Source organism: Carassius carassius, chromosome 3 (assembly GCF_963082965.1).
Source record: "Carassius carassius chromosome 3, fCarCar2.1, whole genome shotgun sequence".
In the NCBI taxonomy this organism is placed as follows: Eukaryota; Metazoa; Chordata; class Actinopteri; order Cypriniformes; family Cyprinidae; genus Carassius; species Carassius carassius.
In genome coordinates, this window is record NC_081757.1 from 33,203,902 (window position 1) to 33,229,376 (window position 25,475).

The window sequence follows — 25,475 nt, forward strand, 5'->3', positions numbered from 1 at the left end:
TTTCGTATGAAGTGACCAATAAAAGATCGATAGGCCTACATCAGACATGTGCTTTAAATTACCTGAAATAAAATAATACCACATTTTTTCAGTGAAGTGGAGAAGCAGGTGTGATATATTAATGGTTTGGATCGACTATTTTGATTTTTTTGGTAATATTTGCATGCTTAAAGTCTAGTAAGTTAATGTGACCGCAGGTGTCACCCCGTTTTTTTTGGGGCCAAAACGAGCACTTTGCTTACACTCTACGTAAGAGTGTGATCATCAAATAATGTTACACTCCACACAGTCTTGACCCCGAGTGAAAGTTGGCAACCCAAGGCCTAACCGTTTGACGAAAGACCCCTTGTCTCTTTCTCTTTCTTGCCAACTTACCCCGTTTCCCACCACTTCGATCCGGGGGTATCATTCTTAAGCTGGACGATGGCCTCTCTGAATCTGAAGGGGCAGCATTTGCACTTCACTCCATTGCTTGGGCAGCTTCTCAGAGAAGTTGTGGAACTGTCTTGTCCATATTCTCTTACTTGAATCCTCTTGAGTCTGGTCTTTGAGTCTCTTGACCTTCTGCAAGCCCCGCCTTGTTCACGCAGTGATTGACATGGCGGGAGGGGGCGGACACGTGATCGGCTCGGAATGCATTTTCAATGTGCACATTGAATTTTGCTACATTCATTGCGGGACATTGAATGAAAATGCAATCGTAAGTGTCTTGACTGTGAGTGTAAATGCAATTAAGAAAAATAACATTTGAATGATAATTTTGCCACAGTTTTTGCTTGAACATGTTACACATATCAAATAATTTCTGTAATACATTTTCGTTTTAATTTTGCAACTTATAAAGCGTTAAAATGAATATTAATTTTACATATTAAAACTAGTGTATGAAATGGCAAATGAAATTATATAAGTTAATTTTCATTTTGGACCAAACGTTGCACAAATGTATTGGAAAATGTAAATGTAAATACAGAAATGCATTGCCATTTTACATATTGCATTGTCATTTTGCATATTACATTCCAAACTGAATATTGCTACCCATATGCTTCCATACTAGAGAGGGGCCTGACACTGAGAACCACTGCTTTAAACAATCCTAATTCATTTTTAAATTCATTTTCATTAAATCATTAAAATTGTACCGACATTTGCACTTATATGTTTCAGAAAACACTTTGAAACTATTATTAGAATAAAAACATATATAACACACCTAATGCATGTGATTCATATCAGGAAAATGTGGAAAAATCTCTAAAAGACAGACATTAACACATAATTTACCAGCAACACATTAGGTGAGCATCTAACTTCATCTGTGATAAAGCAATGCAAAAATACACACACGGGTATTTATCTTCTATCTATTTGTAAACTCTGGTTATACTTTACTATTTTCAAAAGATAATAAAGATAGCGATTTTCTTACCTCATTTTGCCAGTATGTTTGCAGGACCTCGCAGAACACATCTGACCCTTCTTGTGTTCACAGTTTTTGTTCTCCTTTGACATGTCACGACTCAAATTCGCTCAAAAAAAAAAAAAAAAAAAAAATGAACAGGCAAATATTAAATAACTCGGGACCGACCGAGCAGTCAGCTATAACGAACAGCAGCTCACAGTCAGCCGCCTCAGCCTCACTCAAAGACGACAATAACGGTCATATTTTTAAATGTAGAAAGGCGCGAACCGATTCATTGTCCAGTTTCATGAATGACAGCCAGATTAACCAATAATGATCAAATAAAACAAAACTACCAATAGGAGTTGTTTCAGTGTGATAAAGCAGCGAAATGTATTTAGTTTTATTGTTGTTGATGATAATATTTAACATATACCTTTAGATTTTATTATAGGTATCATGACTAAAATATTTTAAAATGCTATTAAAATAATAATAATCTTAAATAATTTAATATAAATAATTTAAAAGTTTGTTAACCTTTTTTCAGCCATTCAGCATTAAACATTTTTAACGTTGTTTCATTAAAACAACTGACCTTATTTCAACCATATTTCAACGTTGAAAGTTGGTCATGTGCTGGAAGTTTTTCAACTGTTCATCTTTAAACATTGAATCAACGTTGTTTCAACGTTGAAACCACAACTGGCCTTATTTCAACCATATTTCAACGTTGAAAGTTGGTCATGTGCTGGAAGTTTTTCAACCATTAGGCTTTCAACGTTGAATCAACGTTGTTTCAACGTTGAAACCACAACTGGCCTTATTTCAACCATATTTCAACGTTGAAGGTCGGTCATGTGCCTGCTGGGAAATAATAAAGAAATTATGACTGTGATGTGTTTAATAAAGTTTTACTTCTACAGGCTAATTTATTTAGTAGTAAGTATGTGAGATTTTTAAAACAAGCAGAAAATGTTAATAGTAAAGTAGTTTTACCCAAATGAAATCGACGTCGTTTCAACGTTAGGTAAACAAACCAATTAGATCGATTTTATGTTGAAAACGTATTGATTCTCTGATGTCGTTTCAATTAACTGAAAATCAACTTCGATTCAACGTTAGGTAACACAACCAATTGCGTCGATTTTCCGTTAGTTTTGAATGGCGTGCCTGACGTTGGATCAACATTAACCCGATGAGCAAAACAATGTTGGATCGACGTCGGAGATCAACGTTGTTTCGACGCCACGAGAAACGTCGATTCGACGTTGATTCTATGTCAGTTTGCTATCTGGGGAGTCATTTATTTGTCTGGTTGTTTCGTGAAAAAAATAAACAAACAAACAAAAAAACCTTTAATTTTAGTTGCAATAAAACAGTTTAAGAATCCATACAACTGTAGCAGCAGAGAACCAGTATTTAAATGGTTTGATTTTTTTTTTCTTCTAACCAATCAGCAGAAAGGGGCTTTTAATTCCCATCCACATGTAGAAATTGAATATTCAAGCTTTTTATTAATTTCTCTACCCCTGAACGAAAAATTTAAATTGAAGCCGAATTCTTGTTTTTCGTTTTTTGGCCAAAAACAATGACCAAAATATACATGGAACTATTTGTAGCCCTACCTAGACATGACTACTGTCAATGTGAGACTTGACAGTTAGTAGAGATCACTGTTGTGTTTTGAATTTTGTTTATACATAAGAGAGCACTAAGTTGACCTATTGAAGAGCAGCGGTCAAACAACAAAAGTCAAAGGACATTCCTGCTTGGTCTTGTAAGTATCAGTGTTTTGTTTTGTTTTGAGTTTATTATTTATCTATATTATTTGTTATCATGTTTAGGAACTGTGACGTTTTAGTGAAGAGGGCAGATCGTAGTTGATAGTAAATTGGACTAGGCCCACGTTTCAGCATGCATGTGTTCAGAGGATTAATTGCAAAATTTAATAGAGTAAAGGTTCTATCATTTGTACGTGTTTACAAACTCAAGCGATTTTTAAACAGCGCAAGAAGAGGCGAAAGAGCAAACAAAAGAATAAACAACTTTGACAAAGATTAATCCATATTAATTTATACAGTGAACACACTCACACACAGAATTGGACAAACTGAGGAGGGATATTGAGAAGATCAAGGCTGCAATGGTATAAAATAAAACAAAAAAAAACACTCTCCAAACCAACATTTCCTCACTACAGCTCTCATCTTTGACAAAGTCCATCATTTATTTTAATAATTATATTGAATTTATAAATGAAAAAATGTCTTGTTAGATACAGAGAGAGCATAAGCTAATTTAATAGAATATCTTTGTCACTGTGCGAGTACAATAAGATTTATTTTGAAACTTCCAAATTGATAGTAAAGCTTAAGAACACAAATTATTTAAAATGGCAATATAAAATTATCAATTCTAAAAAGTTTGCAGCAGTATTAAAATAGTGCAAATAGCTCAGATGTGCAATGCAGCAACAAACAGTACAAACTGAAAACAATGTAATAAAATGTTATGTGTGAATTTATTATTCCATGTACATTTGAGGTTAATGTGTGTATTAGGCTACTTTTTAGTTATTGCAACTATCACTGTGTTGTTATGAAGTCGAGTCTGTTTCTCTCTTGTTCCGAGGTCACCGTGGCCACCAGATCCAGTCTGTGTCCAGATCAGAGGGTCACTGCAGTCACCCGGATCCAGTACGTATCCAGACCAGATGCTGGATCAGCACCTAGAAAGGACCTCTACATCCCTGAAAGACAGCGGAGACCAGGACAACTAGAGCCCCAGATACAGATCCCCTGTAAAGACCTTGTCTCAGAGGAGCACCAGGACAAGACCACAGGAAACAGATGATTCTTCTGCACAATCTGACTTTGCTGCAGCCTGGAATTGAACTACTGGTTTCGCCTGGTCAGAGGAGAACTGGCCCCCCAACTGAGCCTGGTTTCTCCCAAGGTTTTTTTCTCCATTCTGTCACCGATGGAGTTTCGGTTCCTTGCCGCTGTCGCCTCTGGCTTGCTTAGTTGGGGACACTTCATCTACAGCGATATCGTTGACTTGATTGCAAATAAATGCACAGACACTATTTAACTGAACAGAGATGACATAGCCTAACTGAATCCAATGATGAACTGCCTTTAACTATAATTTTTGCATTATTGACACTGTTTTCCTAATGAATGTTGTTCAGTTGTTTTGACGCAATGTATTTTGTTTAAAGCGGTATATAAATAAAGGTGACTTTGACTTTGACTTTGTGCGGTGCCAGACAATTTTGGAGGCAGAGACAGATTGTGGGGGGCACTAACAGGGAAAACTTAAAGGTGCTCTAAGCGATGCCGGGAGTCGTAACATCTTGTTGACGTTCAAAGGCTAGCTAGACCCTCCCTCCTCCTCATCCGTGCACTAACCCCCCAAACCCCACCCCCAAATCTTTCTTGTCGGTTATTGGCTGGAACAGTTTATTATGTTTTGTGGTGCGGGTGAGCCCAGTTTGTTTTTCTTGTTGTTTGTGGAGCCTGTGGTGTCTAGAGAGACCCCGTTTTTTTTACAGTGTGTTCAGGGGACAAGCAGCTAGTGGATAGTGAGGAGATGTTTGCTGGATGTGACAAAAAATGTTTTGGCCTAAAAAATGTGTGACATCACTTAGAGCACCTTTAAACTGGTGGAATAAAGAGTGCTAAAGGGTTAGTGATTAAAAACTTGCAGGTCAATGGGCATCAGTGTTTAAGGTTGGTAAACCCTTGTACACAGACACATATAATACTACCCGTCTGACATTTGTATGTGTTATTCAGGTGTCAAAGTTGTGCAGAATTGAAGAAGAAAACTCAAAGACAGTGCCAGCAGGATGCTGGACAGGTAAAGCATACAAAACGTGCAAACTTAATCTAACATTGTTGTGTTAATACTCAATCAGAAATAAAAAAAAAAAAAAAATTCCTTTACTGGTCATTTTGAAATGTCAAACTTTGCAGTTTTTAGCCAACTCAATCTGTATTATATTTTAGGGTTAAAAAAAGATTCCTCATGTCCAAATTCAACATGAAGTGGGGTGATCTGCTGCAGACTATATATATATATATATATATATATATATATATATATAATATGTATATCGTTTTTGTTTTTAGTAGGCGTCCAAGCAAAAGAGAGTGACTCCCTGTCACAATTACTCAAAAAAAAAAAAACAAAAAAAAAAAATCATTCTTCAAAATCATTTTCTTTTTCTTATTTGGCAGATGCTGTGATGACCAACTTCCTGGCAGCAACAGAGTTGGACTTGAGGAATGAAATTGGAAAGCATTTAAAATAATAATAATTATAATAATAAATACATACACAATTAATAAGTTCCTTTAAATTCGCTGTTGGTTGTTTTATTTGTCAAAATAAGTAAACCAAAAAAAGGGTTAATCTTTTTTTTTATGTTGTCATTTATCAGTAATGTTTTAATGTTAAGTGTGATAACATGCTCTCGATTTGTATTAGATTTTTTTTTTTCTTTTAAGTATCTTAAAATACTTGTATATAATATATATACAAAAGTCTAAACCCTTGTGGATTGTTCAAATTCACTACCCTTTCGAGTTGTTCGGGATGAAAACATCCACTCAATTAAACTGCTGTAAAAATGTATCAGATTCATATTTTTTTTTCATTTTTTTTTTTCAAAAACCTGTTAATCAACCTCAGTCCTGATCAAAACTACCAAATGTTTTTTAAAAAATCCAAGATTTTAACTCTTTAATTGCCAAGTTAATAAATGATGTCACTGATTTGGGGGAAAAAAAACACACAAAATGACTTATTTTCAATATAAAAGTAATTGCGGCTGGATTTTTTTTTTTTCTTTTTATAACAGTCTTGGGCATGTCAAAGATTAGTAGCAACATTGGCTTTGATGCATTTTTAGTTTTTGTGCAACATTAGATTTAATTTTTTTCTCCCTAATTTGTTGTTGGTGGCTGTTTTTGCCCCATTGACTTCCATTATAATGACATTTTTTGATTGCAAAGCCATGACACCATGTAATCATGCATTCTTGATTGTTTTTGGTTTTCCCCTTTGGGAAGAGGTAAAATTTGTTAATTTTACAGTTGATCACTAGGTGGGACCATTAACCCTTTAGATAGGCCTGTGCAAAAAAAGGCTTAGTTACTGGCTTGTATATGGAGTTATATGGAGTATAAAAGCAAATTATAGTGTTTGTGTGTGTGTGAGATTCTTGATTGTTGGTGGTTTTCCCTGTTGGGAAGAGGTAACATTTGTTTTTTGTTTTTTACAGTTGATCACTAGGTGGGACCATTAACCATTTAGATAGGCCTGTGCAAAAAAAGCTTAGTTTCTGACTTGTATATGAAGCTATATGGAGTATAACAGCATATTATATTGAGTGTGTATGTGTGTGTGTGTGAGAGAGAGAGAGAGAGAGAGAGTGTTTGTGAGAGAGACCTTTGCGCACTTACCTTAATGTATTTCAGAAAATCACAATGTACACCTCAGCTCTTAGAACTACATGGAGTAAACAAAAGTGTATTTATGTACCTGCTGCCTTTTAATGGTGGTGAAAGTATTCGGTTGTTAAGTGATGACGTAAGAAGCGCTGTTTCCGGGTCCAGGCCTCAACTCGCTTCACTTGAGAATATGACCTCAGCAGCCGTTTATGAGCACTGTTTATTCATATTGATAATTCAAGTTAAACGCTTTCAAACTTACGATATACACTACAGTCTCCGTGCTCACAGCGTCCCAAATACAAATCATTTTTATATATTTTTTTTATATTTATATTTTCATTGTCTGGCTATCTGGTACTTCGGTATGGAGTTAAAGGTTAATATTATAACTTTTTCGCTAGTATTCTATCACATTGTGAGTTCATATTAGCACCTTTTGTTGTTTTCTCGTGGTAACTGATAGAGCGTTTGGAAACGGAAGCGCTGCTACGTGACGTCAGACTTAACAAGCGAATAGACTAAACAAAAGCAAAGTACGTGGATTTAAACACTTGCATGCCATCGTGCTGGATATTTAATGGTGAGAAGAGCAGCAAGCAACACGAGAAAGGGCTTGACTTGTACCAAAGTTTTAGAAATGATTATGTAGCATGACCCCACCAGCAAGCTGCAGCTTATTTGAAGTTGGTATTGCATTTTGGTTCATGATACATTATGTTCATACATTTGATGCGAAGTAGATTTTTTTACAGGATTTTAAGGTTTTAAACTGGCTTTACCATCAAGAAAAGAGGAGCATTTCACTTATAGGCCATCTGTACTTTTCACCCTCAAAAGGAAGCAGGTGCATAAACACACTTCTTTTTTTATTGTTTACTCCATGTAGTTACATCAAGGTAAGTGCACAAAGGTCTCTCTCACACCCTCTCTTTCTCTCTCTCTCTCTATCACACACACACACACACACACACACACACACACACACACACACACACACACACACACACACACTATAATTTGCTATTATACTCCATATAACTCCATACAAGCCAGAAACTATGCCTTTTTTGCATAGGCCTATCTAAAGGGTTAATGGTCCCACCTAGTGATCAACTGTAAAAAATAACAAATGTTACCTCTTCCCAACAGGGAAAACCACCAACAATCAAGAATCTCACACACACACAAACACTATAATTTGCTGTTATACTCCATATAATTCCATATACAAGCCAGAAACCAAGCCTTTTTTTGCACAGGCCTATTTAAAGGTTTAATGGTCCAACCTAGTGATCAACTGTAAAAATACATTTTTTTACCTCTTCCCAAAAGTGAAAACCACAAACAATCAAGAATGCATGATTATATGGTGTCATGGCTTTGCAATCAAAAAATGTCGTTATAATGGAAGTCAATGGGGCAAAAACAGCCACCAACAAATTAGGGAGAAAAAATTTAAATCTAATGTTGCACAAAAACTAACAATGCATCAAAGCCAATCTTGTTACTAATCTTTGACATGCCCAAGACTGTGATAAAAGGTAAAAAAAAATCCAGTCCACAATCACTTTTTATATTGAAAATATGTAATTTTGTGTGTTTTTTTCCCAAATCAGTGACATCATTTATGATCTTGGTAATTACAAAGTTAAAATCTTGGATTTTTTTTTTTATTTGGTAGTTTTGATCAGGACTGAGGTTGATTAATAGATTTATGCAAAAAATATTTATCTGATACATTTTTAGAGCAGTTTAATTTAGTGGATGTTTTCATCCACGAACATCCCGAAATGGTAGTGAATTTGAACAATCCACAAGGGTTTAGACTTTTGTATATATATTATATACAAGTTTTTTAAGATACTTAAAAGAAAAAAAAATCTAATACAAATCGAGAGCATGTTATCACACTTAACATTAAAACATTACTGATAAATGACAACATAAAAAAAAAAAGATTAACCCTTTTTTTGGTTTACTTATTTTGACAAATAAAACAACCAACAGCGAACTTAAAGGAACTTATTAATTGTGTATGTATTTATTATTATAATTATTATTATTTTAAATGCTTTCCAATTGCATTCCTCAAGTCCAACTCTGTTGCTGCCAGGAAGTTGGTCATCACAGCATCTGCCAAATAAGAAAAAGAAAATGATTTTGAAGAACAAGTGTACCGTTGAGTTTTTGAAAAAATTCAAAGCATTTTCCCAAAATATGGGTCAAAATAAGATTTGTCACCAAAAATCATTCCATTAGCTGAAACACAGAGAAAGTTGTGGCCAAAATAAGACTCAACTTTACCCCCTAGTGGACGAAAACAACGCACAATGGTTAAACCACTAGTATTTTCACCAACAAAAAATGTTTTTAAGTCAGTTATTTCTATGTTTTGCTGTAGTGTGTCAGTAGGAAATATCAGTTTACATTTCCAAACATTATTTTTGCCATTAAATGTAATAATCCAGTGAGGTTTTTTTTTGCACTAGGAATCTCCACAGAGAGATCTGATCTCATCATCTTCATCCAATCTGTCTAGAATAACATGAAGAAACAGAACAAACTGAGACAGACTAAATCCAGAAGAACCATTGCAATGTCTCCAAAACGCTTCAAGAAACCTGCAAAGCTACACTACTGTGCAAAGTTTTAGACACTTGTGTAAAAATGCTGTAAAGTGAGGATGCCGTCAAAAATAATGCCATAAATAGATTTTATTAATTAACTTCTATTAACTTAACTAAATTAAATCAACATGTGGTGTGACCACACTATACGTTAAAAAAAGCCTATGTCCTAGATGCAGTTGCGCATTGTTTTTCAGGTAGCTTTGCAGGTAGGTTTCGTGAATGCAAGCAGAGTCGGTGTGGGGCTTGAGTGCATGTCAGGGAAACGTGCAGAGGGATAAAATAATAATAAATCATTGACTCCTAATTTGAATCAGTACATTATAAGGAATGGGAGAATGCCATGGGAGAAACAGTCTGTCAAACATTAAAGTATGCTGCACAATTCTGGATAAATTGATCACAATATATTGGTATCAAATAGAGATGATACAGATAACTAAACAATAGAGCTTGTCTACTAGAGGTTCTGTCCAAATGTTAATTGTTGCAGTCTATGCAATTTTTACAAATATTTTAATTATTACTGTAGAAGTTACATTAAGAGAAAATGTGCAAATACTGCTGGCCCATTTTGGGGTGTACTACATATGCAAGACTTGTTTTACCACTGTTTATAACACAGGCCGTTCATTCTTTGCTGGGCCGCTTAAAAAAATTGTGGCATAAATTAAAAGTAGGCTATATCCACTTCTCCAGGCACCACTACACCAGTGGTTAAGACACATTTTCACTGTCTATTAGACGTAGGCTATATACAGTATGTAGACGTTTAATATCTGTCTAATCTCTCTACTATAATATTGGGGTATGATTAGACGTCTATTCAATTTTCATTGACAGCACAAATTTATCCTTATTTTAGCCTAGACGTCGTGGGCTTTGTTTGGACTGCTATTAGACGTCTTTTTTTCAAACAGAAAATTATTTGCTGGGAAATATGGCGATGTAGTTTATTGCAAGACGTAACTAAAACAACAACAACAGTCCCTCATATATTTACTCACAATGCCCGAGTTCTCGTGCATAATTATGAACGCCATTGTTCAATGGAAAATCCCATTGAAACATTGTATACGCTCTTACTACCTTTCACGAGAAATGCGACCCAGCTGGTGATTTAAAGAGTGACTCTGTGAGGTCTCTAAAGGTTTTTTGATGGATCGTGTTGATTCTGAGGCGTTATGCTGAATGGATTGTGTGGAATGCGCAAAGCATTTGCCACTCTTCTGCGGTTTTACATTTCTTGCCACAAAATCTGTCACGGCTTCGTCGTAAGACTTAGGCTGGGCTAAATGCGTTCATGGGGCTCTTTGCAGTAGTGCAACAAGTTCGCAGAGGGCTAGTACAAGCCGTGAAACCAGTCGCCGTTCACACCGTCTTTCAGTGCATGTGCGCGAACCGCCCCAAGACAAATTGAAATAATATAAGACTCGGTCATTCTCATCCCGGCAGTACTGGTGATAGCACATAGTATACGGTTGAGAGTGAGTCATGAGTGATTTAGGAGCAAATAAGGATTCCCAAAACGCGGGGAAAATGGAGAACGAAACCGATCATGGCAAGCGACGCCACTGTCTTCGAGCTACAGTGGATGTGATGCCTTTTGTGTTTTCTCTTGTGTCCTTCGCCTTTTGCTTTTTACTGAGTGTTCAGACCAGTGATATGCGGGACAGAATCGTGGATCTGGAGATTGGAAGTGGCGCGGGGGTCTTAAACCCGTTTCATGGGATCTCTGTGGATCAATTTAATTCAATGATCCAGGAGCGAGTGGACGAGCTGCTGTCACAGGTAAGTAGCCTATTCCATCTACAGCTTCAACTCGAGACATTTTAGTTAACAGCATTAGCATTTCTTACAAATACGAAAGACTTCACACCACTGTATAAGTTGCCATGTCTCCTACCTTCATTTATGGCTGAGCGTTTACTTGTTTCTTTTATCTATTGATTCTGACAGCGTTCCTATGAACACTTGGTTAGAATAAGGACTGCCCGTCAAGTCTCATCACCCGAATGCAACTGCCCACCAGGTACTGCCTATATATATATATATATATATATATATATATATATATATATATATATATATATATATATATATATATAATGTATGTATATGTATATATATATATATATATATATATATATATATATATATATATATATATATATATATGTGTGTGTGTGTGTGTATATATATATATATATATATATATATACTGTATATTGTTGGTTTTCACAGGTGGTATTTCACTGTTAACTATTCATTTGGTATTTATTTATTATTTAGTCTACTAATATTTCTTAACTATTCAAGTTTTCCTAATACTTAATGAGACACTAGTACCCAGTTTTTAGACAAGTATTTTTTATTTTATTTGTAAAAAAATCTTTTTTAGAATTGTTGTAGTACATGTAGTACAATAATTTATATTTATATTGTTAACCTTATTAGTAAATCTCCCAGTATGTTTTAGATGTCAACCTGTTCAATTCACTAAGAAAGCAATGCTTTAAATTAGGTGTTTTAATTAGTGAGGCATCTAAACATTCTGGTAGGTGGGTACCTACTGGAGTTAAGAAACACTGTCATTGGAAATTATCTAATGTATATTTACTAGTAAAAAAAAAAAAAAATAAATAAAAGAAATGGTCACTATATGATTTCCTAGTAGTGATAAAAAATAAAAATAAAAACTTTCATAATAAATAAGTTAAATAAAATTTACTTGTTCATTTTGAGGAGTAAAATTTAAGTTGATGTTTATGAAGTTATTGATGATACGCAATGTCCACCAGAATGCAGAAGACAGGATTGAAATCAGTCTGGTTGATAGCCTACATAGGAAGAGATGTCATCCTGAATTTAATATTCTGGAGTATGTAATTCTGGGGCACTCAGCAGAACAAAGCTGCTGTATTCCTGATCTAATGCCCTAATATTATTTTCCATTATAGTGCAGCACAAATTTTTGTCTGTTTGTAATTCATATGAAACATAAGTCGAAGGATTATTTTAGTCTTTAAATGTTGCTGCATGACAAATGACAGATGATTCTTAATAGCTACCTGTATAATAACTAAATAGAAATTTATCCTCTAACTACAAAGATTTTTTGAAAGCTCTCAATTAATTTGTTGTCTTAGTCACTGGAGATTTACAAAATGACAATTTCTTTAAATTTTTATTTTGTTTATTTAATTATTATTATTATTATTATTATTATTATTTTTTTTTTTTAGTGAACACAGTTTATAAAATGAATGATATGTCAGTTTCAAAGCTGAGAGAACATCTTTGGGCTGAAACACTGAAAATACTTTGTTGTTATGGTAATTATGTTGTGTTTTTGGTGTAATGCAATGTTATAGCGGTTTAATGTAAAAAAATAAAATAAAATAAAAAATAACACACTTGTTTTCCACATAATGTACAATATTGTTGCTCCTCTATGCCCCATCTCTATGCCCCGAGCTCGGGCTCGGGCAGAGAATCTAAGCTCTAATCCAGTGTGTTGTGATTGGCTGAACATCTAAAGTGTGTGGTGGAAATGTTACGCCCCTTAACATACTGTGATACAGTCTCCCGGCACGGTGAAATAAAACCCATTACAAACGAGGCATTTGTTGCATCCAGTGGGGAAATAATTACTGATTATAATGACTTATACCATATATATATACTGTGTTTTTACGCATTGCGTTGTGTATTGTGCCGCGTAAACATAAAACCATGTCTGCATTTGTGATCAGAGAAACGACAAACAACAAGCGTTACTCTACACTGCTTACTCTTGTTTCACACATACTCCATCTGCAGTGCATATGCGTTGCGTATTTGTTTACGCACCCATGTTAATGGATTCCAGCATTCACACTGCACGCGGTTGTGGTCCGTCAGTGCATTCCAGGAGTGGTTCATCTGCAGCAGTGCAGCGATCGTTTACGTACTGAGTCTATTTTTGCTGTGCTGAACACGCTAAATTAAAGTGACAGTGCATTGTTTGCGGTAAAATGAACATGAATTGACACGGAAATGCAGTCATTTCACAAGAAATGTATACTAATTAAAGCCTTCTGTGTTTCACACACAGCACATGGGTTTTTGGCCAGGTTTAAAACAAGAAAAAGAGCAACTTTAGATAAACAAGGCAAGCTAATATTAGAGATGTTCTGATACCCTTTTTCTCTTTCTGATACCGATTCCGATACCTGGGTCGATACCGAGTACTGATCCGATACCTGGGTGTGTATCTGTATATACAGCTGTATATACTACTAGCCCTGTGTAAATTGCTATAATTATTTTATGGTGTGCTTCAGACTTATCCCTTAATAAAACATGAACAAATACATGGTGAACTACTGTATTTATTACAGTATTTTTATCATCTGACATGAATTTGACAGTAATATTATTTATTTTCTTAAGCGAAAAATAACTTCAAATGCAGCCAAGAAACACCGCAAACTAAAAAAGGTATTTTAGTTTTACAATATAACTGTATAAAAAAACTGCAACAAATAAGTCTAGGAATATAAAAAATGATATATTAATCAGACAATCTCTTTACAACAAAACAAGTAAAAAACAAGCAACCGTCTTGGCATAATTAATATATTAATAGAAACGTATTATTATTACTATGTAGAGACATAGCTAAATCTACTGTAGGCTACAACAGTAGCTTAATATATTGTCAATTTACTCACGTTAAACCGAACATTTATTTTGATGGGTTGCCATGAAGATCTTTGAGTGTCTGTGTTTATGATATGACAGTTTTCTCAAATGAAACAGTAAATTCTCATGAAGTGACGGTTTATGCATTCGTGTCCTCATATAGTGACAGCGAGCTACCGCGCACCTGCGCCCTTCACCCACAGAGATGTAGAATTTGCTGGAATAATATTTTAATATTATTTTGCAGTTTAATATTCACAGACACTAGTATATATTCGGCTACAGTCTGGAGCCCTGCGCTTAGACTAACACGGAAGCGACTGAAAGCAGCTGCCGGAACCGAATACCCTAGTCGCCGTTTTACTGTCTGGTTGGTCCAGTCTGAAATACTGCTAAACAGCGGACATACTGCTAACGAGTTTTCATTTCTTCTTCACTGCTCTAAACAAAGGTTGCTTGTGGCAACAGAGCACAACTTACTGTGTTTGTCATGCATTCTGAGCAGCGAAGAAGAACCGTGCAGCAGTTAGGCAAAGCTAGCGGTCATAAATAGGTCTTGTTTAAGAAAATGGTATCAGATCGGTATATGGGTTCATGTACTCGCCGATACCGCCAGAATTTGTTGTGGTATCGGTGATATTTCCAATACTAGAAACAACTCTGCCTAATATATGCACTTTTATAGAGGCAGGAAAACAAAGTTATTTAAGACCTGTCCGATTGCTTGTAATAAAGATTTTAATGCAAAAGCCACGTGAGTCGACTGTTTCTGTCAGTGTTGAGTTTTAATTTTAAATGTTTGTGATAGTCTAACAAAAAAAGTAGGTTAAATGTTGTATTTAAATGTGTTGCCACTTGCTTCAGCAACTTATTATACAAACCTAGCAGTCAGATGCATGAGTAATACGTTGTTTATATTTGAGTTTAAATTAATGTCTATGAAAGATTGTCACTGTACTGTGATAAAAGAGTATCACATAATGAATTTTTTTTTTTTTCATGATTTGAAATCAAAATAATGGACAAATGTTGTGTTTGTGGACTAAACAGCCACGGATCAGTAGCGGAGTTCAAATGCGTCCTGTGTGAAAGCACAATGAGGCCATGCTGCTTCTGCACCACATACGTAACGCACACGGACTGCATACGCACTGCAGATGGAGTATGTGTAAAACAAGCATTAAACTTGCGTTTGAATCATCAGTGGCAAATCTTTAAATATGATAAATTTACTTACAGGCTGTGAGTCAAAAGGGCCAGACTGTCCTTGCAAAGTTGGTAGTTTCAAAGTAGTTTCGCTTTCACAATGAAACGTGGTGGCAGCAACAACAATAATACAGCACGAATAAAAGTTACACCTTCTTTTCTTTGCATGAACAATTTCGGTGTTGTGCAAATCTTCCCAGATAGTGACGTTGATGTGGGGAAGTATTTAAACGAGGTGTTTTTAGGAGGGCATGGACAAGTCTTAACTTTTATAAAGAATATCTCTTTGGATTTATGCACCAAGAGCTTGTATCATGCCAAAGAGAAAGGAAAAAATTTACTTGCATCATATGACCCCTTTAATTTAACCAGCAGATGGAAACAAAAAATACTTCTAGTTGAGGTTCAGTTAACCAAAATCAGGCTGAACCAGGGCTGGACTGATAATCTGGCATACCGGGCACATTGTCCATCTAGAAATCCTGCTCTTCAAGAATACAGGACTATTATCCAAAATGGATCCTTACTAAGTGTACTTTTAATAACTCTTCCAAATAATTGTAATCATCTCTCTCTCTGTCCTTATGTATAGTCAAGCCAGGTTGAGTTAGCAGTGGAGGAGAGCAGCTTTGATAACCAGGGAGTCAGGCAAGAGAGAGAGAGTACACTGGGCTATGGCACTTAGTTCTCAGCTTTGTAGGGGTTTTTGGGAATGGAACGGTAGATGTGCGTATCTTCAGGAACTGCAAGGATGGTGTACTGGTTTGCTTTGTACGACTGATTGTGGTGGGCCGGTCTGAGCAAAAATGCCAGGGCCTTTTTTTTGTCCCAGTCCAGCCCTGGGCTGAACTTAGTAGTGTGTGCAACATTTTCAAAATTAAATTAAAGTGGCAACATCAACAATGACCAATAGTCCATTACACAAAACCTTTTCAGAGGAAATTTGGAGGGATGTCATATTTAGTAGAAAGGAGTTACTGTAAGTATACAACTATAATAAGTCGCAGTCTCCATCAATATCACTTTTTACATTTTTGCCTGATGGCTGACTGGTTTGTGCAAAAATAAAATGAGTGAAATATTGCACACCAGATTAAGTACATCAACAAAACCTGTAGCTCTTGACCACACCAACAATATCTCTTGTTAGCACTACTAACTTATACTTTTACAGTTGAAGGAAATAAATGACTGTATTGTCCTTCTTCACTTCATACTTTGAAGGGTGTTTCTTCAAACTGCCTTATTTGTTTTAGCATTGGCAGCACATATGAATATTCTCACTGATCTTTACTAAATCATTTTTGTCACATTACTGTATATTTTATTTGCCCGTTGTTAAGCACTGACTGAACAGCACTGACAACGTGCATCTGTATGCAATTATTTTGGAGATGCGTTCCAATATAATTTAGCCTATCCTTATTTAGGGTATAGGCCTATTCTGTTTTAAGAAAAGTTAAGCAGAAAATAAGACAAATATTAGCACTGCATATTTCTGAATATTATTTAAACAGATTGTATAATGATGAAAAACCACAAACATGACAATTTTAATTAAAATATGCAAATACCTTTAGCGCACATTTCAGTGCAATATTTTTAAAGGTTCTTTTAAACAGTGTACACAGTACAATTGTTTAATTAAGCTGAGATATAGCACTATAAATTCTTGATTAATTTGGTTTTGTTGCAAACGGATTAAGATATTAGTAGGCTACTTAGCTCGTCCCTGGAGTATCAGCAGCCGGACAATGAATATTATATTGTGGGCATTGTATTTTGATTAATAAAATAAAAATGATAAAAATTACAATAATTTTTTTTTTAAGTGACCCGTGCTTCTAAATAAATAGAGCAGTTCATTTTATTTTGTTTAAAATGGGCCAAAAGTAAGAATTTTGACTGATTAATACTATCAGTTAAATGGTTTAAAAGTTATTTATTAAAAAAAAACTTGAAAAAAATAATTTAAGTTTGCTGCATGAATATTGCTACACACATTCAACATCTGCTGTACATCTATAATGTCTATATTAATGTCTATATTAAATGTTTTTGTGGGGCATAGAGCATCACAGTCCCGTCCACAGCCCGAGAGAGCTTTGGTGCTGGAAGTAAATTTCCCATTCATTTCTCACATTGACTTTCGGAAAAATACGTATCTAAAGAGTTTTAGAGCATATGTGAGGATAACCAGCTACGACTGAACTCATAAGCATATAACATATCATTTCGAGTGAAAAAATTAAGAGAAAATCCAAAAAAAGTCAAAGGTACAAGACTGTGTACATATTTTCACTTCGAGCGAAGGAACTACTCATCCCATAAACCACCGCGACTCACTGAAGTCGACTGAAGCCACAACCGCGAACGAGCCTTTTGAGCGACTTCAAATCTGACGACGGCCGCACAAACTTTTTCCTCAAGTGAATTTTATTTTATATAGTGAATGTGCAGTAATAGCAGTTCTTTCAGTATTAATTGTGTAAATAAATAGTGTTTTATATAGGTATTGTGTATTGATTTTTATATTTATCATTGTGTATTTTATATATTGTGTGCGTGTGTGAAAGCGGTTAACGATAACGTCAGCAACATGGTGCAGTGCTTAGTTTGTACCTGACTGCAATCACCGTTCAGTCGTCAACACATGTCGTTGCCATTACACAAATCAGTAAATGCACAAAAAGTTATGCCTAGGCTATTTTTTTTGACAGTGGCATTATAAAATGCTTGATATGACTCATACTAAATGAAGGCTACAGTAGTCTAGCTAAAGTGGACGATAATGCTAACTAACGTTACCAACCTCCCTGCAAAACTCACCAAAACTTTGTAGGTCTTGTCCCTAATGCTGGCCCTTACAAAACCCACAAGCTGACCCTCGGACACGCTACACTCAACTACATGACCTGATCTGAAGTGGTTTTCACACCTTTGAACACTTTTGTTTTCCTCCTTGAAAAAAGCCATCATGGCAGCCAAGGAGATCATGATTGCACTGATAAGTCTAACGTGCAAAAACGCAACACAGGTTTTCATTTTATTTTATTTTTTTATTAATGATCTTCAGTCTTCACGGACCTTCGTGGGGTTTAACCAGACGGTTACACGAGTTCCACCAATCAGATGCATCACTGTGGGATTGTTCAGGATTGTGGGTAATGAAGTACTTATCCAAAACATCGCGAATAAAAGCCATTTATCTCAAAACAAGGTTAGTGCCCCATGAACCTTTGGCGTTTATATGAGCATATACTATCGCTTAGTACAGCCGTAGCTGGTTTTAAGTCTACCATGTATGGTTATGTTTTTATGGCTTATACCCCAACTGTCAATGCAGAAATTGTATTGAATTTTTACTTCCGGCACCGGCTGTGGGCGGGACTGTGATGCTCTATGTGGAAGCTGAAAAGGGGCGTGCTTATACTGGTTGAGAGTTAAAGGGACCCTAAAATTTACATTTTTTCATTAATCACTTACCCCCACATTGTTCCAAACCTGTAAAAGCTCCGTTAGTCTTCAGAACACAATTTAAGATATTTTGGATGAAAACCTGGAGGCTTGAGACTGTCCCATAGACTGCCAAGTAAATAACAGCGTCAAGGTCCATAAAAGGTATGAAAAGTTGTCGTCAGAATACTCCATCTGCTATTAGATGTGCAATCTGTGTTATATGAAGTGAAGGGAACGGGGGCTTTTTGTAAGCGAAGAAAACAAAAATAATGACTTTATTCAATAATTCCTTTGTTGATGGTCTCTTCTGTGTTACTCCATATCACCGTGCTGCGTGTATTCTTCTGTGTCATCTGGGCCACAAGGATGCACTGTTTTATTTCAAATCAAAGCTAAATACATGTAGAAACGGCGCATCCTTGGTATGAAAACAAAATATGTTTCCATACCACGAGGAAATGCACTCATGAGTCATTTTACTTTCTATAACCCAATATAGAAAGTTTTCAGGATCCCAGGGGAACTTTTTCTCCTGATTTAAAGGTGGTACAGTCATTGTCTGGCTTTTTTAACTTGATCTTGAATGTGATTAGTCAAGGTCAGGTCCTCGGAGATGTGTACACCAAGGTATTTGAAGATGCTCACTCTCTCCACTGGGTTCCCGTTAATGATTAGTGGGGAGTAGATCCGCTGCTGCCCTCGTCCTGAAGTCCAAAACCAGCTATTTGGTTTTGTTGATATTCAGAAAGAGACCGTTTGTTTGGCACCATGATGCTAGTCTTTCAAAATCATCAAAGTAGGCAGTCTCGTTATTAGAGATGAGGCCCATCACCTCTGTATCATCTGCAAACTTGATGACAGAAGTGGAGGTGTGAAAGGACACACAGTCATATCTGTAGAGGGCGTAGAGCAGTGGACTAAAAACACATCCTTGTTGGGCTCCTGTACTCAGGGTGATGATGTCAAGTCAAGTCAAGTCACCTTTATTTATATAGCGCTTTAAACAAAATACATTGCGTCAAAGCAACTGAACAACATTCATTAGAAAAACAGTGTGTCAATATGCAAAATGACAGTTAAAGGCAGTTCATCATTGAATTCAGTGATGTCATCTATGTTCAGTTTAAATAGTGTCTGTGCATTTATTTGCAATCAAGTCAACGATATTGCTGTAGATGAAGTGTCCCCAACTAAGCAAGCCAGATGCGACAGCGGCAAGGAACCAAAACTCCATTGGTGACAGAATGGAGAAAAAAACCTTGGGAGAAACCAGGCTCAGTTGGGGGGCCAGTTCTCCTCTGACCAGACGAAACCAGTAGTTCAATTCCAGGCTGCAGCAAAGTCAGATTGTGCAGAAGAATCATCTGTTTCCTGTGGTCTTGTCCTGGTGGTCATCTGAGACAAGGTCTTTACAGGGGATCTGTATCTGGGGCTCTAGTTGTCCTGGTCTCCGCTGTCTTTCAGGGATGTAGAGGTCCTTTCTAGGTGCTGATCCACCATCTGGTTTGGATACGTACTGGATCCGGGTGACTGCAGTGACCCTCTGATCTGGATACAGACTGGATCTGGTGGCTACGGTGACCTCGGAATAAGAAAGAAACAGACAAATATCAGAGTAGATGCCATTCTTCTAACGACATAGCAAGTACATCGGGTGGTATGGGAAGTGTTCCCGGTTCCGGTTTAACTAATTGCAGCCTAAAAATCCTTTAACGGATTTGGATATTAAAAGCATATTAGTATGTTATGTGTAAACCAGGTTAAAGAGATGGGTCTTTAATCTAGATTTAAACTGCAAGAGTGTGTCTGCCTCCCAAACAATGTAAGGTAGGTTATTACAGAGTTTAGGCGCCATATAGGAAAAGGATCTGCCGCCCGCAGTTGATTTTGATATTCTAGGTATTATCAAATTGCTAGGTATTATCGAGTTTTGAGAATGTAGCAGACGTAGAGGATTATAATGTAAAAGGAGCTCATTCAAATACTGAGGTGCTAAACCATTCAGGGCTTTATAAGTAATAAGCAATATTTTAAAATCTATACGATGTTGTCACAGTGTCTGGTTTGTGTTCCCTGCAGTGGCGGACTGGGACAGTAAATCAGGCTGGGAATTTGACTCCACCCCAGGCCACCTCTGTTGCTGCAGTCACCACCCAATTCATGTGTCCACCAGACTGCTAAACTCTTTGGCTCTTTCAGTTGTTTGAATTGGGTTATACTTAAAAAATAAATCAAAATCCTTAGACAGTGGATGGGCAAAATAATCAAATGAAGTGTCAAGAAGTATCAAGGCATTCACTGTCTCTATCATCTTTCCCTTAACCCCCCTCTCTCTCACTCTGCACATTGAGTTTCTCTGCAATATGAAATAAGCACTTTCAATAATCTTTATTAATTATGCAGCCATCAATTGTATGTCCCAATGATCACAGTCCTACTACTGATAACCTTATAAATCATAAAAGCACATATTTTTATGTGAGTAAAAAAAAAAAAAAAAAGAGTATAGCCATGTTTAGTTTTTTCTAATAGCTTAAACTTTAGCTGAAGGTTCCTGCTCTGACTAAAAAGATGAACTGTCCACCCTCTGTTGTTCAAAGCAGGAGTACTAGCAGCACTAGTGCTACTGTTGCTTCCTTCGTCACCTTTAAAATAAATAAGCATTGTAAACTAGGCTACATATTGTAGGCTAGAAATGGAAAATCAATTTCTGGTCAATTAATTTTTTTTGGCATTAAAAAAATACTGTATCTTCATATGTAAAACAGTGTGCTAGTTTGTCATTAAGGTGCTCTTTTAAAAAATCTATCATTATATACATTTGTTTTATCTATTGTAAGTCGCTTTGAATGAAAGCGTCCGTCTGCCAAATGATTATGTAAATATTAGGGTGGAACAGTTCAGCTTTTTCACAGTTCGGTTTGTTTCATGGTTTTAGAGTCATGGTTTCGGTACCGTTGTATGTGCTATGTTTATGGAAAAACTATACTTTAAAATATATATATATATATATATATTATCATATTATTGAGAATATTCTAACTACAAGCAACAGCACAAATAAATACGATAGAGTAAAGATACAAATAAAATGAACTGACTTTCGGGGTTTTTTAGGTAGGTCTTGCATTCGTTTTTAGGTACAGAAATTAAATAAAGTAATCAAATGTAAAACAGCATTGCATTTTGGACTATAAATTAAAGATTATTCTTTATTAAAGTAAAAAAAAAAGCTTTTTAATCAAGAGCAGTGAGTGATTTCTTTGTTGTTGCTGTTCGATTAATATAAAGACTGTCACTTTAAGAGAATGCACTGACACAGTGTTCGTATTAGTATTGATCAAGAGTGAATGATTTATAGAGGTTTTTCTCATCGCTGTTGTAATGTCTGGGAATCCAGAATGCCCATGAATCAACAGAAACATATTTTTTGAAGTCTGTTTGTTTTACGTGTTATTTATATTAAACCATATTACAGATGCTTTGTAAGATTTAAGTTGAACAGCGGTCCCAGCGCGTGGGTGTCAGTGAATCATAGTAAATATAAATGTAATTCTGACCGACCTGCTCCCTTACTGGCGAACATGGCTGGGATTTTGCAGCAACTTGCTGCGTCTGTGACCAGGGCTTTTCTCCTTTTTATACGTTGCGTCTCCTCCTCCTTTGAGTTTATGCTCCATTTTTTTTTGCGTGATTTTCTAAGATAAAGCCTGCCAATTAGGCAGTGTTTCGCTGATGTTTGGTCATGTGGTGGTGTCATTTTCACTCCGCGATCTAGCCTACTGATTCATAGATTCATAAGAATGTCAATTAATTCGCAGTTGCATCCCGATGGCCAGTCCGCCCCTGGTTCCCTGGGTAACCACTAGATGTCCTCCTTCACCATGGTGTCTGTGTCGACAATGAGTAGGTCCTGAAACGTGTTGTCTCAGGACCTACTCATTGTCGAAATCATCTAAATGAGCACTACCTGAGGTCTGAATGATAAAAAAAAATCAAGAAACCAGTCACAGAGTGGGGCATTCAGTCTGAGGTTTCTGAGCTTGGAGACCAGATTGTGGGGGATTCAGTAGACCTATTAGAGCGAGTGCAAACTGGAGTGGGTCAATGCTGTTAGGGATAGTGAAGCAGATGGTGTTTTTGATAAGCCTCTCAAAGACCTTCATAATTAGTGATGTGAGTGCCATAGGGCAATAGTCATTTAGGCAAGATGGATTAAGATAAGATAAATTTTTTTTAAAGCATGTAGGGACAACTGACTGAGCAAGGGACTTGTTAAAGATGGACGTAAATAAACCAGCCAGCTGATCGGTGCATGATCTCAATACATGACTAGAAATTCCATCTGGTCCAGGTGTTTCCTGATGTTCACAAGCTTCAGAGCTCGACGAACCTTATCCTACAATACAGTGATTGTACACATGTCACTGATGCAGCTGTTCTTTTCCTCTGTGCACGTTGGCAGACTTTTGATATCGCTAAAGTGGTTTGCTTTGAAATGTGCATAAAAGGTGTTCAGCTCATTGGCTAGTGAAGAGTCAGCACTCACCGCAACGGAGTGTTTACTTTTCCACTCGCTCTCTGTACTGTTGTTTAGCAGTTCTCACAGCATGTTGGAGAGCGTAACACACATTTTTTGTATCCGCTCATGTCTCCCGACACAAGCCCCGTAATATACGTGGCCATGCGTGCATTCACCACTGCCCAGATTGTTCAGGTGACCTATGGTTTCTGATTAATAAAAGTTTTATTGTTATGATTTGTTAACTCCTCAATCAGCGTGCTGACAGAGCTGGCAGCTACATCCGCAAACTCACTGACGTCATTTGAACTAGACCGAAACATGTCCCAGTCCACGTCATCGAGAGCGTGCTGTAACGCAGCTTCTGATTGGGTGGTTCAGTATTTCACCACTCGCCTCTCTGGAGCGGCCTGCACAAGCTTTTGTTTATATTCCGTTATGAAAAAGATGCTGATATGATCAGATTTTCCAAAAGCCGGTTGTGAGCTAGCTTTATAGGCATTCCTGAATTGAGAATAGCAGTGGTCCAATGTATTCCCCCCTCTGGACAGAAAAGATGGCGCAAAAAAAAGAAAAGATGTTCATCGAATGCCATCTACCTGCTTTGTTTGTTTTTGTTTTGTTCTTGTTATTGATAACCTGTTTTAGTCAATATGCATCTTCATTATTTATTTATGACCGGACTCAGCTGTTAATGATTCAGGCGACTGTGGATGCTGCTTCTAAAGATGATTTTATGGGATTGGGTTTTATCCCTCCGTACCTGTTGGAGAACATTCCCGTACATTCCCGTCCTCCCCCGGCGCTCAACAAAGACGCCGATGTAGGAACCGCGGAAAACGTGGTGGTGTTAATGTGAAACTGAAACGGGCTATGGGTGGCAGAAAACTCAGTTGAGTATTTCGTCCAGGATTAACGCTTGCGGATGGAAGGGATGTTAACCGGACTGGCTGGTACTTTGCTGTGGGCAGGATGTGGTTTCCAGAGAGTTTGTAAATATGATTGACTCTTTTGATCTGATACAGTGGGTCAAAGGGCCAACTCATAAGTTGGGCCATACATTGGATCTTGTTTTATCTTTTAACCTGCACATTCAGGACATAATGGTTGATGAGATAGTGTTTTCAGACCATAAATCAGTGTTGTTCAATGTATGTTTTTATAAGAACGTGAGAAAGTCACTGCCAGAGAAAATATGGTCTCGGAAAATCAATTCATCAACTGGTGCTGAGTTTTCTGTTCTGTACAAAGACTAAAAAAAGACTATAGTGGTTCTATATTATATGAAGCGGCTTTGATGAACTTAAGTGTTGATGAGTCTTTGGAACGGTTTAATTCCGTTTGTGCTGATATTTTGGATAATGTTGCTCCTCTCAAATCAAAAAGGGGTAAAATGTAATATTTACCATGAGTTAATGAACCCCTACGGGCACTTAGACAACATGCTCGACAAGCTGAGAGGAGGTGGAAAAAACATAAACTGCAGGTCCATTATAAGATATTCAAAGAATCATTACAGACTTTCCAGAAGACCTCTACAAATGCTTAACATAAGTATTACTTGAATGTTATCACTCAACATGTGAATAAATCTAAAATTTTATTCCAAATTATTAATTCAGTTATGAACCCTAGGCATACTAGGTATCCAGATCCCTCTATTCTGAAGACTTTGTGAGAATTTTTAATGATAAAATTGTTGGTCTACATTCTACAATACCGAAATTACCGGTGATTCTGTCTTCTGATTTGGCTGTGCCTTGTAGCACGGAATGGAGAGAATTCGATCTCATTACCCTTCCAGTTTTGTCGGATATTGTTGTACATCTTAAGCCGTTGTCATCTAAAGGTGATGTTTTGTCACCTCATCATTTTAAGCAGATTTTTGCTAGTGTAGGGATGCCGTGTTGAATCTAACTAACAAATGTCTTAGCCAGGGCACCTGCCCAGCAGATTTTAAGCATGCTACAGTTCTGCCATTATTAAAGATGCCTAATTTGGCAATAGGGGATCCAAATAATTTTAGACTGATCTCAAATGTACCTTTTTTAGCCAAGGTTTTAGAAAAAGTGGTATTTAAGCAGCTACAAGCATATTTAACTGTAAAT

The 25,475-nt window shown here is 36.5% G+C and overlaps 1 protein-coding gene and 1 long non-coding RNA gene across 8 annotated transcripts in view; one reads left to right on the top strand and one right to left on the bottom strand.

Annotated features, from left to right (window-relative positions):
- The window catches only part of LOC132125038 (uncharacterized), a 31,101-nt gene extending 29,551 nt beyond the window's left edge, over positions 1 to 1,550 (bottom strand). Inside the window, exon 1 of the long non-coding RNA XR_009426838.1 lies at positions 1,433 to 1,550. This is a non-coding gene — a long non-coding RNA (uncharacterized LOC132125038). The remainder of the gene's footprint in view (positions 1 to 1,432) is intronic.
- Positions 1,551 to 10,579: 9,029 nt separating this feature from the next.
- LOC132124973 (collagen alpha-1(XXV) chain) overlaps positions 10,580 to 25,475 on the top strand; it is a 712,477-nt gene continuing 697,581 nt past the window's right edge. For all 7 annotated transcript variants that reach the window (XR_009426824.1, XR_009426827.1, XM_059536150.1 and 4 more), the window contains exons 1-2: positions 10,580 to 11,285; positions 11,454 to 11,526. Coding sequence is in view for 5 of the 7 variants with exons in the window: in XM_059536150.1 (XP_059392133.1) it covers positions 10,989 to 11,285; positions 11,454 to 11,526 (370 nt within the window). In the remaining 2 variants the exon portion in view is untranslated. The remainder of the gene's footprint in view (positions 11,286 to 11,453; positions 11,527 to 25,475) is intronic.